Genomic DNA, 15,807 nt, shown 5'->3' with positions numbered 1-15,807 from the left:
TGAAATTACTATAAAATAAAAAGGTGATTTTTAAAAAACCTTTATCCGAATACTTTTTAGAGGGAACTTTTCATTGAGTCGAGTCAGATAAGAACGATGTTATTCCTTTTCCTAAAAGACCGAAGAATATTAAAAACACTGGGGCCCTCACAACACTGTGCATTTTACACGTAAGTGAGAGAAATGTTAAGGTCTCCATTAGTACTAACTTATTTAGCTTCAGAGACTTGTGCTAGAATTTTAAAGGCAAATTGGAAACTATTTCCTGGAACAACGCCTTACAGCATGCCTTTTGATACTTGGATTATATTTCTTAAATTCTGAAGAAATCTTGCTTTTTTCCCCCCTTCTGTGCATTTTTGGTGCTGAGCTGTTTCCGGTTTTCCCACACTCCTGCCTGTCAGAGAGAAGAAACCACAAAAATGCAGCAAAGTTTGTCCATAGAGCTGCAATTCCATCTCTAAAGGCTGAAGAGTTCTCTTGCCAGCAATGAGTTCAGGGCAGTGGACGGCATCTTCAAATGTCCAGGCTGCTGCCTGCTGACAGAGCCCACCTCCCGCTCCCCCCCGCCCCGCCCGGGGGCAGACCAGCCAGCCCCACAGGCCACCGTGGGCCATCTCAGGCTGCTGGCAATACTCAGAGGAGCCACAAACAGGGAGCTCACCGGCAAATTCAACATTCATATCTGACTCACGGATTTTCCTACCTAACTGTGGGCTTCTCGAACCTGTGAAAGGGAGCATGGTTTTGGAATGCTTATGATGGCAACTAAGGCTCACTGAGTTCTTCTGTGGGCTAGATCTTGTTCTGTGTACTTTACGTGTATTAACTCTGCTAAGAGTTAGCAATGTCCTATGAAGAAGATACTCTTCATTATCTCCACTTCAGAACTGTGGAAAGTGAGGCTAACAGATTAAGGACCTTGCAACTTGCCAAAGGTCTCCAGTTAGTAAATTGTGGAGTGAGGGTGTTAACACAGGCAGTCTGGCTCCAGAGGCTGCACCCTTAAGGACTCACCTCTACTCCTGCCAGGGTGAGGAGCCATACAGCTTCCTTCTTACTGTGTTCTTGGCCTTCGACCACAACCTGCCCCCTTCCGACTACCCTTCCCTACTGCTCCAGAGAGTTCTGTAAAGTCATTACAATGCCATTTATTCCTACAACGGCACTTGGCACCTAGTAGGCACCGAGTAAATATCTGTTGGATAAATGAATAATGGCAGCAGTATAATTAAAACAGCCACGAGGGATTGGTTTCCATCCAAATCCAGAATTTGATTCACTGTCCAAGGGGGAAAAAAGAGGAACTGCATTTTCTATGTCCTAGGATTCGTTCTTACAACTAAAATTGATTTTGCGAAGGACAAATGAATGGAGAGCCTTAATGAGAGCAAGAGAAATACACAAAACCCCTCTAGGCGTTTATCCACCAGGGAATGCCTGCTTCTTACAGGCATCTTTGAAAAGTTCCCCAATTTTAAATGGAGAAGGGCTGTCAGAACTAATACTCTTTATTAGTCTATTTCTGGTTCGTTAGCTAAAATATGGCTGGAAATAGAGTGAAGGAAGGAATGTGAAAAAATTTGATTCAGGCATGGAAATGCCTTTTTGAGGTAAAATGGGCATACTACAAAAGGTATTAGAAATAAGTTGCTCTAGAGAGCCTGCTGACTAATGTCAGTGAAGTTAACTCCCACCCCCGCCCCCATGAAATCCAATTCCAGTGTCTTCACATTCAAACACCTAGGAGTAAACAACAAACAAAGGTTGGCGGGGGGCGGGGGAAGTACTGAATTTTATATGAAATTATAAACCTGACCTTGGCAGGGTTCACTGGCTCCCCAGGTGATTTTGACTTACAGCCCAGGCTGAGAACCATAGTTAACTTTTAGTCCCCATCAGGGGTTCCTGTCTTCAACATCTCAGTACAAACGATTTTGAAGGCCTCGTAAATAAAGAGTACTCTTAGCACAGAATTGATACAACTCAGAAGAAACTGAACAGAAGATTAAGGAAAACTTACTTGGAGGCCCGCTGGGATGTCGTCTTTCTGAGGACTTGTTTGTGATTGGCTGGGGGCTTGGGGACCAGCGAGGAGGAAGAACTTGGAGGTGGCACCACTTTTTGTGGCAGAGTGGTTGGCTTCTGGCCACTAGCTGTGGCACTTGAAATTCTGCAAGCTGCACCATTATTTATTGTCCACAAACTGGAGTTAGAGAGTGTCTGGCTGCCAAAGATGGCCTACAAGAGAAAGAAAAAAGATGGGCAATGGAGATGCCCTTTACAACCCATTTGCTATAATTTTTTAGGACAAATTTCTCTAATAATGCCAGCACAGGGCCACATTCAGAGAAGGGAAATCTCTGGAAGCATAGAGTTGAGATGGTCTTGTTGGAAGTACACTGGGCTAGGAATCAGGGTATCTGGGTACTGTGTATTCTCCACCTGCAGCAATCAGAACAGCATTTGGTCTCTCTCAGCCTTTGTTTCCTTCATTGTTAAATTCAACAAATATTTAATGAATGTCTCCTACTGGGTGTCAAGCATGAGAAATAACGCACAAAGCAAAAGTGGCTTGAAGCTCGACTCAACTCCAGCGCACTCGGAGAACTGTGAACTCCTCTAGAAGACGAGTGGAAAGAAGCCGGTGTGGTAATGGTACAGTGAGCAGAGTGGGTGGAGAGAGGAGGCTGGAACAGAAAAGTTCTGTTAGTAACTTTTCTGACATAGTAACACGTTGTTGACCTAAAGAGTGACATAAGACTTTACATTTTAGGAGCGCCTGGGTGGCTCAGTCGGTTAAGCGTCTGCCTTCGGCTCAGGTCATGTTCCCGGGGTCCTGGGATAGAGCTCTACGCCAGGCTCCCTGCTGAGCAGGGAGCCTGCTTCTTCCTCTCCTTCTCACTTGTGCTCTCTCTCTTGCTAGCTCTCTCTCAAGTAAATAAATAAAATCTTTAAAAAAAAAAAAAGACTTTACATTTTAAAACACCTTCACGGGCACCTGGCTGGCTCAGTCAGTAGAGCTGATCTCAGGGCTGTAGGTTCATGTCTCCCATGCTGGGTATAGAGATTACTTAAAAATAAAATCTTTGAAAAAATGAAATAAAACACTTTCAAAGTAAAATTACTATCAAATACTAGTTGCTAAATGAATCTAAGATCAACACAAAGGTATATTTGCTCAGAGGGTAAGCCTACAAATGATTTGTAGGCTTAGGGGCACCATCTAAACATCACAATCTAAATATCCATCTAAATAAAAATTACCATCTAAATATCACAAACACCAACATATGTCTGTTAGGATGTAAATGTATGCTTTCTCAGTACATGCTTAAAAAATTCTTACAACTTATTTACCTCATTAGAAATTGGATTATTTTGGGGTCACAAATTTTGTTACTGATCATTCAATACTATTAATACTGCTTTCAATATGCATGCATTATAAAAGCTTTAAATGTGAAATAATACTAAGAGAAAAAGAATAAAATTGACAAAACACATAAGGTATTTTTTATTAAAAGGACTTCTGGCAATTGATTTCCATCTGTAGACACTACATTGAAAGAGACATTGGAGAAATGCCATTTCCTTATGGCAAGGCCTAAAGGAATAAGATCAGATGCTCTTAGGAAACATTCACCTTCTACATAGACTTTATTAGTATTGTCTTTTATGACTTTTATTTTCTAAGATACAAAAGATAAATTGGGTAGCTTTAGTAAAAAAATCTTTCTATACTCATGCCTCGGAATGTCCCATTTCAGGGAAATGTGCCCAAAGGTCCTGGGCTAGGCAGGTCTGAGGGGGATCAAAGAGTCTTGTGTGGAGTAAATGTGCTTGATGCACAGGCCTGACAAGGAAAGAGCAAAGCAATTTCAGAGGAAGAGGGTCAGAGCATTTTCACATGGACCAGTCTGACTGAGATGGTCTTCATCTCTGCAAACCATCCAAAGGAGAAACTGAAGAGCTCTTCGCTTACCTCCATCTCTGACGCAAAGAAGGGGAACAAAGGAAGACCCAAGCCCATGAGCAAAGCCAGGAGGTTGGCACTGGGTGGCGGGGAGTGTGTACACGTGGGAAGGTCTTAGATGGTCGGAGAGGGCCCAGGAACCCTGATTCTGCTCCAGCAAGCCTTCTGAGGACAAGTAACCAAAGGGTGCAGCAAGGCAGCCTCAAAAACAAATCCATTCCTCTCCAGTACGTTTTCCATATCCGAGGGTCTCCCCATCTATGGGAGACATTCGACTGGAGGGAGGGAGGCAGGAAAGGGCTATCGTAGGTTTCTGTTTTTACCACTACATCCCAACACGTGAGCCTAGATTGAAGAGTGCTTGAAAGATGCCTCATTCAGGCCTCTATCAATATTTTTGTTCATAAGGAAGAAAGGGAAAAAAGGTGCCTCCTTTGGGCTGGGGAAGACATTAGAAATCAGAATGAGGGCTGAAGAGCTCTACAGCAGCCATCCATAGACAAATTCACTGAATGAGTAGCAGAGAAGAAAAGCCACTGTTAGCCACGGGCTCTTGGAAATGAAAATATTCCTCATGGAGTGCAATTTTTCATGCTGTAAAGGAACTGCCATCAGTAAAGAACATCCATTCAGTACATGTTGCCAAGGTAACAACTGAACCATATTTTCAAGATCACTGAGTTTTTATTTTGCTAAAAAATCCTGCTGGGACATCTAAATACAAATAAAAAAATTAATAAAAACAGCAAGATCAGGGGAGGGGGTGGGAGGATGGGTTAGCCTGGTGATGGGTATTAAAGAGGGCACGTTCTGCATGGAGCACTGGGTGTTATGCACAAACAATGAATCATGGAACACTACATCTAAAACTAATGATGTAATGTATGGGGATTAACATAACAATAAAAAAATTAAAAAAAAAACAAAACAGCAAGATCAGAACAGTGTGAGTATAATAAGCACCTATCTTTGTAAAAAGAAAAAAGAATATGCATAACCACACACACACACACACACATATATATATACACACACCAACACACACAGATACACAAACACACAGAAAAACATACACATAAGGTTGGTATCTGCACAGAACAATTCTGAAAGGATATACAAAAAAAACTAGTAACCTCCATGGAAGAGAACTGGTTAGCTGGTGGTCCAGGAGAGAGGGAAACTAATTGTTTACTATATATCATTTATATCCTTTTGAATTTTGTACCATCTATATGTAGTTACTTATTACAAAAATAAATTATTCAAAGGTCAAAAGAAAGTCCAATTCTCTTAAGATTTAAGCAGGTAACAAAATTAACTCTGAATACAAGTCAAAGCATCCGAATGGCACCCAAGTTTCAACCAGGTGGGTACAGCACTCACTATTAGGCCGGGCTGAAGAAGCAGTTCACTGTTCAACACTTACCATGCCTACAAATCCAGATTTGGTCATGAGTGAAAGGCAGAGACTCAGGTAAGTGGAAAACAGCATGGCTTTGCAGTCAAACGTGCCTGGGTGCAACTGTGGGCTCTGTCACTTATAAACGGGGTGACCTTTTCAAGTTATTGAACTTCTCTGGCCTTTAGCTTCCTCATCGGCAATTAGAATTACTTTGCCGGATTATTGGGGATTAAATGAAGATCACATATGTAAATCTAGCCCAGGCATTCAATAAAGGATTCTTGTAATAGACCAAATACTAGGGTTATAGTAGACACTCAACAAATGCTCCATTCCTCCCTAAACCTCCACCTCAATTTACTGAGGAACCAAAGGATGGGATGACATGCAAGTCTGCCTATCTGTAATGATCTGTGACTGGCAGTTGGTTATGCATTTATCAACATATTTTTCTAGTCTTATGATGATGCTCACTAGCTGTGAAAGCAAACTCTTAAAATGAAAACATGTGTTTAGGTTCCCCAGATCATATTTACTCACTTCTCTCTGGCAGGAATAATCTTTTCCTCTTCTGAATGCTTGTAACAATTTATTTGTATGTGTCTTATCACATTTAGTACATTCTACCTTGTACTATGGACACTGATGTATGTACTTTTCTCTCCTTCTGGACAATGCACACTGGAGATGGCTGGATTGACATCTGATTACTTTTTCTTTCACTCACAGTGCCTAGACGGCCTTGTACATAAAAGGTGCTTAATAAACATCTATCCCATGGATGCAAATAACAAAACTCGTATTATAACCACTACTCACTTTTTTTTTTTCAACAACCAAATTCCTATAACAAGAAAACAGGCAAGTTTGTCTTTACATAGAGATGCAATCTTGTACTAGGACCATTCTCTGGACTTTGAATAGGGCCTAGTGTATTATTTGTGTTCAACTTATACTCAGCCACAAAATATAAGTAAGGCCTTCTGTAGATCCCAAACAAAAATAAACTCATCTTGGGGCGCCTGGGTGGCTCAGTCGTTAACTGTCTGCCTTTGGCTCAGGTCATGATCCCAGGGTCCTGGGATCGAGCCCCACGTTGGGCTCCCTGCTTGGCCAGGAGCCTGCTTCTGCCTCTCCCCCTCCCCCCTGCTTGTGTTCCCTCTCTAGCTGTCTCTATCTCTGTGTCAAATAAATAAATAAATAATCTTTAAAAAAAATAAAAATAAAAAATAATTCATCTTCCTAGATGCAAATTTTATGGCAGGCCTTTAGATATTGATGTTCTGTGGTGATAAGATCAGTCTTTACCTCAAATAACAAAAGGAATTAGGAGAATTTATTGCTTAGGAGACTGTCACTTGCCTGGATACTAACACTTCTTTCCTTTTTCCTAATAATACTGCCCTTATTTTGTTTGGGTAATGATGTGTGCCCAGCTAAAAAATTGTATTTCCCAATCTCTCCTGTACTTAGAAATAACCATGTGACATAGTTCTGAGATATAAACAGAAATTTCCAGGTGCAGTTTCCAGGAAAGCTCTTTAAAGAGGGGCAAACTGGGTTAGTACACAACTTTTGCCCCTTACTGTTCTTCCTCCCACCCAGAATATGGATATCTAGCTAGCATCGGGTAAAATCCTTCCTAAGGATTGCAAAGCATAAAGACAGGAAAAGCATGGGCTCCTGACAGTACCACAGAGTTCAGGAGAGCCTAACTCTAGATTTCTGATTATATGGGGGGAAAAAAAACCTCCAACTTGGTAAGCCATAGCGGGGAGAGGGGTCTGCTAGATGCAGCAAAATGAAATCCTAACTGAGCTGAGATATAATCCTCAATCTACCAAAGAGTCACGCTTGTTTAAGCCTTAATATAACATAAATGTACTGCATCTCAAAAAAGCAGATACTCTTTCCAAATACAGCAAAAAAGCCTCTAGGTTCTCAGTTGCTGTTCAGTAACCATACTCTAATATTCTGAATGGATAATGAAATGCTCACAATTCTGTACCATCAAAAATTCGAAAGAGTCAGTAATGTAGACAAGTTCCCAGGTATTTCACCAAAACCAAGGCTATGCGTAATGAAATTAAAGCCATCACATTTGATAAGAAGAAACCCAGGAAAGTACTTAGGCAATGTTAAAAAGCAGATATATAAATGACTTTATTTAGACTGTTGGCAGAAATCTGCCTCCCCCGGCCTCTCATAGCATATTGGCCCCAATCCTACAATTCCCTCAACGACAGATTATGTGAATTGTTTTGTCCTGATATTCATTCATAAATGGACAGAAGAATTAGATAAAGTTCTCTCTGTATAAATCCTAAGAAAGGTGAGGTTTGGATGCACAATACTAGCACGCTGCACTTGTGGGTTAACAACCGGGAAGGGGGCTACACCGTCATCAGTCAATGTCCTGGGAATGTGAGAGCTGTGTAAGCACTGGCCTCCACTCAAGACCTGGTCAACATATACAAGACTTTTGCTTCTTTATTGGGTGTGGGAAACAGCCATGCTTCAGTAAGGAGACTCAGAGAAAACCACAGTTTGAGGGTTGGCTTGGCCCCAGGCCAAAGACTGGAAAGGCCCTCCTTCTCCCACAACAGAAGGGTACTCGTGGGTGGGAAGGAGGAATTTCTGATAGACAGAACACAGACTGCAACTTGGAAGGTTATGGGGAAGCAAGATCTGGGCTCTCTTACTAGAAAGATAATACTGTTCAGAGATTAAATTCTGGGAGGTTTTTTTCTTTCTTTTTTTTTTTTTTTTAATTCCTTCCAGAAAAACACTTCTTTTCGTCTTTACTTGGGCTTCTTGGTGATGAAGTAGAGCTGGATAACTCTTTGTTGTGAAATAACTCTAAATTCTTTTTTTTTTTTTTAAATTAAGGGAGATAAAGTAGGGAAATGTTAAACTCTACTTCAATGGGTTAAGTCTCTTTGTACCCCTTTTACTTTGGTTCCAGAAAAGAAAACATTTTTATGCATTATTCTCCCCACTGAGATTTTATCCTAACTTGGATAAAGTTCCCATTACATAGTACACAAAACTGCTTCTAGAATGCTGCTCTCTGGCAGCTCAAGTACTGGGATGGTATATCTTCCTGAGCATGTCAGATGCTAATCACTCACCTTACTACAACCAGCCAAGAGCTGTTCAATGCAAAGAACACATTGTGTCTTTTGTGCAATCATATGATGCTGTAAAAAGCTGGGGGCCAAGGTGAGGGTGAGGGTAGCTGTTTCTATTTTAGCAAAAGCAAGCTTCCAAAAGGCCTTTGTCTCACACTGTATGGAGTTCTTGGCTGTCTTCCATTCACAATGTTTGTCAGCTGGGACAAGACTGGAGGCTGAGCAAGAGAAACAGAGTACAACTTCTGGTGCTGTGGACAAGGCGGGGAGCAGTGCTATAACCCTGACAGGGATGGGGCAGAAACCCGGAAGATGCTACTGTTCATACAGAGAGAGACTGATGACGTGAATACCTAGGATAGGGCTTTGAGTGGTCAAAGATATCAGAAGTTCTCTGGCATATCCTTTTATTTCTAAAATCAATTAAGAGGCTCTGTCTTCTTTAGCAACTAAGACTGAAGGCTCTTATTAATTCAAATGATCTGCTCTCCAGGATGTGAATACAGCTGCTTACCTGTAATGAAAATTTATTCACCAACAAAAACCACTGTGTTTTAGGCAGTTCCTAAGTCAACTCTACTTGTATATTTGAGAAACAATGCCGGTCATTAATAGATACTTAGATATGCTCCTGAGCCTCAGACTCTGTCATCCGATAAAACCAAAGATTCCAGCAGTAGTCTCTGAGTTGGTTTTTCAACAGCATCAAGACAACTGAACTGATTTTGGGCCAGGTGTGTGTTATGACCAAAGAAGTCCAACCATGAGGCAGCTGGCTAAGGCTAGAGTTGCAGTCAATGACCAGAAGACCTGGTGAAATTAAGTAGCCCTAAGATGTAATGTAGATGACCTTCCCTCACTAGCAGCCCATCATAGTATTAATCATCCTTTCTACTTTTTCTTCTCATATCCCACTAGCAATTGTGAACGAATTAATTTGCATTTATTTTCAATTGTTCAAATATGTAAATATAAGCAAAAAAAAGTAGCCAATTAATACTTTATGAGCCTTGAACTTCTCCTAAACACTTTCTTTAATATCATCTTAACCAACTTCTGCTTCTGGCACAGGGAAGGGGGGGGTAACTAAAACCCCGAAATTAAAATTACAATGCTATGTACATTTAAGGTTAAAAGTAATACATAATAGGGGGTGCCTGGGTGGCTCAGTCAGTTAAGCGGCCCACTCTTGGTTTCAGCTCAGGTCATGATCTCAGGGAAAATCAAGTGAAATCAAGCCCTGTGTCGGGCTCTGCACTAAGTGTGGAGTCTACTTAAGATTTTCTCTCTCTCCTTTCCCTCTGTCCCTCCGCCCCCTGCTCACGCACTCTCAAAAAAAAAAAAAAAAGTAATACATAATAGAAGGGATATCTGCATAACCATTTTCATTGAAGCATTATTCACAACAGCTAAGATGTGGAAGCAATCTAAATGCCTATCAATAGATGAACGGATAAAGAAAACATATATACATATGATAGAATATCATTCAGCCTTAAAAAACGAAAGAAATCCTGTAATATGCTAAAACATGGATGAACCTTCAGGACATTATGCTAAGTGAAACAAGCCAGTCATGAAAAAGACAAATACTGTATGATTCCACTTATATGAGGTATCTAAAGTAATCAAACTCATAGAAACACAAAATAGAATGGTCATTGCCAGGGGCCAGGTGGAGGGGAAAACAGGGAGTTGTTCAATGAATATAGAGTTTCAGTCATGCAAGATGAAAACGTTTTATTGATCTGTTACACAACAATGTTCATAGTCAACAATACTGTATCATACACTTAAAGAGGGTAAATTTGTGCTATGTGTTTTTACCACGATGAAAAAAAAAGTAATACATCACGATAAGAGCCATGAATTTTTCAAAAAGATTTTATTTATTTGACAGAGAAAGAGAGAACATGAGCAGAGGGAGGGGCAGAGGGAGAAGCAGAATCCCCCCCGCTGAGCAGGGAGCCCGATGCAGGGCTTGATGCAGGGCTTGATCCCAGGACCCTGGGATCATGACCTGAGCTAAAGGCAGACAATGACTGAGCCACCCAGGTGCCCCAAGAGCTATGAGTTTTTATTGAGCTTTTACCCTGGGTCAACATTCCCCTAAACACTTTACATGCTATTATCTCATTTAATCCTCCCAACCCCTGAGGTGGGTCCCGTCATCATCTCTATATACAGAGGAAGCAACCAAGGCACAAAAAGGTTCCATAATTTGTCATGATGGCACATCTACTAAGTAGCAAGCTAGGATCCGTGCCCACAAAGAGTCTGATTTCAGAGCCCCATTACACAACACAGCCTTCCTTATTTATGTTATGCTGATTCCCTTCAAATGCAAATCCACTGAAATCATATTTCCCTTCCAAAGCAAATCTAAAGCAAACGTAGCAATGTGTCCAATTTTCATCAGATGCATTTAAAAGACCCAGATTTCACTAGCTTTACTCCAAGAATGAAAGCTTGAAAAAAATTTGTCTATAAGCAAATTTTTATTACTTATTTTAAAAGTTAAAGTATATATGAACATATATAAATAAAGATAACCTCAAAAGATCAGCAATGACCCCAGATTGAGAGTTCAATTGTTTAAAAAGATATAATTCATAGCATTGTTTTCAATTGTCTCTTATCTTTTGTTAGCTAGTAGTTGTAGGGAATTACTTCTCTATCAGGGTCCTTGTTCTTCTGATAATGTGTCTGTGTCTTATATCTCCTGATGAGTACAATGAAATAATCAGACAAGGCAACCTCTAAGTTCCCTCACAACTTTAAATTCAGAATTTATAAATATCCAAATTGTCTCTGCCTTCAGATGTATGGTTTGTCTTATTTGGCTCAGAATCTCACATGGTTGACCTACTGTGCATCTTGCATAGAGCTTGCTGTCATCCATTTGTTAAGCTTCTTCCTGGGGCTGCGTCCACTTCAGATGGACGTGGTTCTTTATATTTAAGGATGAGGTCTTTCATTATCTCACAGAGTTACAGTTGTGAGTCCCCCATATGCCCACAGACAAAGAAAAACAAACCACGGGTCACAGAGTGAGGGCAGAGAACGAAACTGGTCGCCAGGCAGCAGGAGCAAAACCACATGTTAAGGCTATACAACAAACAAGGTTGATCCCAAGCAGCTGGTAGGTGAACAGTTGCCTTTTAACATACCCACAGCCAAGCAGAGTTCTATACTTTGATTCATTACGTTGACCCTTTCTTTTATATTTGTGTGTATGGGTCTATAGTAGCAGCAGCATCAGTAAATCTGGAATGCCTTATCTGACTGATGAGAAATGTGTAACACAAAAAGCAAATTATAGAGTCACTTCTCTCAAGAGGGAGGGTGGTAGAGTGGAAAAGGGCTTTGGGAGCTCTCTGACTGGGTCTGAATATTATCTCTGTAATTAGCTAGCAATGCAACCTTGTGTAAGTTTCTTAAACTCGTTGAGCTCCCTCATCAGTGGGATGGACACAGTGTTACATCCAGCACACAGGAGGAACTCACTCTGTGTCCGTTTCCCTGCCCCTCACCTTCCTGCCTCCAAGATTCAAGACGGGCACTTTCCAGCAGCAGCACCTCTATTATAACAATGCATTAAGAATCAGATTTATATGGAATTGAAAAAGCAAGCATAATAGTAATCATGCAAAATTATCACCTACAGTAGTCACATTTGTAGACACCGGTCATGTTTCCCAGTAGTCTTCTCAGAAACACCATCACAGAAACACAGTAACAGGGTTGAAAGGACAATGTGATAACTGAAAAGATAACTCCTATGTTATTAATAACAACCCACACAAGTGTTCTGAATCTTCAAACTTCTAGAACATATTTCAGGATACTGCACGACTCGGTAGTCCCTAACCCTATTACTAAAAAATAAAAACACAAAGGAGGGTAAACTATGGGTGTTTCCAAGAGTTCTAAAGGAACACTTTCTTAAGACATTTCTTTAAGAATCTGAGATACGTGGGAGAATGTCTAGACCTGAGTTTATATATGTTCAGTAGACCTTCTCTTTTATGACAGTGTATATGATGAATGGTAGCAGACTAGTTACGATACCTGAAGAGGACTTTTCAAATACAGTTTTATAGGTGTCAGTAAGTACACTTGTGGATGTATGAACTGCAACTTAAAAATTTATGTAATAATACACATAGATTAATATATGTGTGTGTGTGTATAAAATATACATGAATGCCTTACTGTATCGTCAGGATGGTCGCATACAGCGTGATAGTGGAGGCTGGATGCTATGTGGGCTGCATACCTGGGTTAAGAAACCACTCTTCCTTTTATTACTTATGTGACCCTGAGAAAGTCACCTGAAGTGATTATCTGGTTTTTTGTCTGTAAAGTGGGGCTTATAAGAGGACAACTGGGAGGATTCAATGCGATAATACAAATAAAAGTCCCGGCTCAGTGCCTGACACGTGGTAACATCCTGAGAATTGCGATCCTCATGATACGCACAGATATATATTATCATCTCCTTAGCAGACGTAAGCAAACTGAGGTCCAGAGAAGTTTGAATAGCCTGTCCCAGGCATGGGCTGGACAGAAGCAAGATTTAAATGGAAGATTATCTGACTCCAAAGCCTGTCCAGAGGGCCTATTTCCCAAACAGCTAAATGTAGTTTTACACGTATCATTTCACATATTTTCAACATATTTTTATTAGGTAAGAAGAAAAGAGTTTGGCTTGGCAAAATCTACTAAATCAAATGGTTCTAGGAAAATCAATCAATCAATCATCATCATCATCTAGAAACTAAGTGTTGTATGAGTTCCTGATAAAAGTCAGAAGGAAAACCAAAATGGAACAAAATGCCCAACAAAACAAAACAAATCAGCAGTAGGTTATGACAGGCCAACATGCTCCAGGAACTTAAGCACACACGAATAAGTTCTTCCTCTTGAATATCCCCAGTCCAATCTTCCTCCTGGACACTCTGTTAGAAGCATGTAGAAAGACTCCCCCCGCACAGCCAGCCTGTTTGCTTGCTCTCTTTGTGCCATGCTGAGGAGCTAGCATGTTATTGCTGGCTGCCTGGAAAAGTCCGGGTGCCTGCTGAATTTCTCTCTCTTTCCCCTCCCCCACAAAACAAACACACAGCAGTTGAAGCCTTGGAGAAACAGTATTCATTCCTGTAGGGGGGCAGATTTTTTCTAGACACATGCAATGGACTTTTAGGAGCAGTATAACAAGACTTGGCTGGGCTTATATGGAAATCCTTTCCATACCTGTGAGGCTGTGCATGGACACACATACCATTAGCAAAAAGCTCATTACATATGGCACTCAAGATGTACTAGCAAACTGAAAGACCCTGTGGTGTGAACCCAGAGCTGCCCACCCCCCACACTTGTTACAGGACCGTTACTTTCTGTTGGCCCTTACTGATCTAGCTCAGTCCAACAGAAGAGAGCACGGTGGGAAGGGGGAAGTAAAGGACAGATGGAGTGGAAGGATGAAAGGAGTTCAGGGTGCACAGTCTTCTCTCACCTTGAGTTATCTCACTATGTCCAAAATTAAGTCTACTAACAATTGAAGGGCTCTGGATAGAGGACGGAACCAGTGAAAAATTAAGATGTATTTAAAATCCCCCCTCTCTCCCCTCTGTTGTTAAAAGAAACTTCAGCAATTCTGCCCTGGCCATCAAAATGTCCTTAATTTTTCTGTTTTTTGGGCTTTTTTCAGTCTGGATGAGGCAGAGAAGAGAGTGGGAGGGAAGAAGAGGGGGGCTGGGAGCAGAAGTTTAACAAAGGATCACTTTAACAGAAACTACTGAGTAATCGCTCTGTCCCGGGCCAAGAATAACATCAGCTCAATGTCGGCAATTAGAATCAGGTCAGCTGGGCCTCACAGCCGGTGCGGCCCTCCTCACAGCCCCCCAGCACGGAGGGCTACTCATGCTGATGTCACCAGCAGTCACTGCTGCCCAAGAAAGTCCCCCGACTCAGCTGAAAGGAAAGTTTTTTATTCTCCTTCAGGGGCAGGAAGCCAGAATGAGAAGGAAGTGGGAAGCAATGAGTGTAAACCAGAGAGAAGACACACGTTGGCATAGATCAACACATAACAGATTCATTTTACCACCCCGAGCTGACCAGGATTCTGTCATGTCTGCAACCACCCTGAAACTCATGTTAAATAAATGAATATATGTAAAGCACCTGGAACAGTGCTTGGGCCACAGTGCTGAGTGTTGGCTATTATTATTAAAAACAAAGAGGGAGGAATTTGTCCCGTTACTTATCTCCTGTCCACCATAAAACTTGAATCCTGGGAGCATGACTGCTGAGCAGAATGTACCCTGATAAGAAAAATGCACACGAAGGTTTTCAGGTTTGGAAAACTTATTTATAAGGAGACTGTGGTAGATGGAGTGAACAAGATGGAAACAAAGTTCCTATAAAACAATGATTGCCTGAAATTTTATAAGGGCAACACTAAGTTTTAACATGTTCAGTCTCCCTGCCAAAGGACAGAAAACAAATAACTGAAGAGGAGACGTTCCTAATCTCTTTCCCTCTAGCTCAATGGTTCTCAAAGTGTGGTCCCTCAAAGGGCAGCACTGGCATCACCTGGGGAAGTGGTTAGAAATGGAAATAATTGAGCCCCATTCCCAAACTTACTGAATCAGAAATGGGGTGGTGTTTTAACAGGCCCTCCAAATGGTTCTGTTGCTCATAATTAGGGGTCTGCAAACTAGGGCTTGTAAGACAAATCCAGCCTGCCACCCATTTTTAATAAATAAAGTTTCACTGGAAGACAGCCACACTCATTCATTTCCATATTGTTTATGGCTGTTTCCATTCTACCATGGCAAAGCTGAGTAGTGGCCACAGAGACTCTATGGCCTATGAAGCCTTAAGTATTTACTATCTGGCCATTTACAAAAAAAGTTTACTGATCCTGTCTGACTTAGAATGATTTCTTCTTTAAAACTGCTGGTTTTACTCATCAGTGTGTACAAGTGCATGGTTTAAATTTTGTCTTACTCTGTTTATCCTGCTTTCTATCAAATGGACTGGATCACACCTATTTCCTTGTACCTCAGTCCCTGGAAATCCTGCCAATGGCTCTGGGTGACTTCCTCTCCGATGCCCATGTTACAGTTCCAGTCTCTTATTGAGGTGGATTCAGTACATGACACTTTCTCAGTTTATGAGTGCAACGCTAGACAGAGATGAAGATCAAACCTTACTGTGCATGAACGGTTAGAGGTGTCCATTTCCAAACATATCCTGAATCAGAGTTTGTCTTCTTGAAATTAATACCTTTAATA

At 41.1% G+C, this 15,807-nt stretch overlaps 1 protein-coding gene across 17 annotated transcripts in view; it reads right to left on the bottom strand.

Annotated features, from left to right (window-relative positions):
* Nucleotides 1–15,807, bottom strand: part of TTLL5 (tubulin tyrosine ligase like 5) — a 274,403-nt gene that overhangs the window by 62,978 nt on the left and 195,618 nt on the right. For 16 of the 17 annotated variants that reach the window (XR_004299582.1, XR_004299581.1, XR_004299583.1 and 13 more), the window contains one exon: nt 2,024–2,241. Coding sequence is in view for 14 of the 17 variants with exons in the window: in XM_032405630.1 (XP_032261521.1) it covers nt 2,024–2,241 (218 nt within the window). In the remaining 3 variants the exon portion in view is untranslated. Of the gene's footprint in view, nt 1–2,019; nt 2,242–15,807 lie in introns of those variants that run through there. The other variant, XM_032405629.1, reaches the window with a different exon arrangement.

The sequence above is a fragment of the Phoca vitulina genome, unplaced genomic scaffold (assembly GCF_004348235.1).
Source record: "Phoca vitulina isolate PV1807 unplaced genomic scaffold, GSC_HSeal_1.0 scaffold7, whole genome shotgun sequence".
In the NCBI taxonomy this organism is placed as follows: Eukaryota; Metazoa; Chordata; class Mammalia; order Carnivora; family Phocidae; genus Phoca; species Phoca vitulina.
This window is presented reverse-complemented; position numbering and strand designations above follow the sequence as displayed.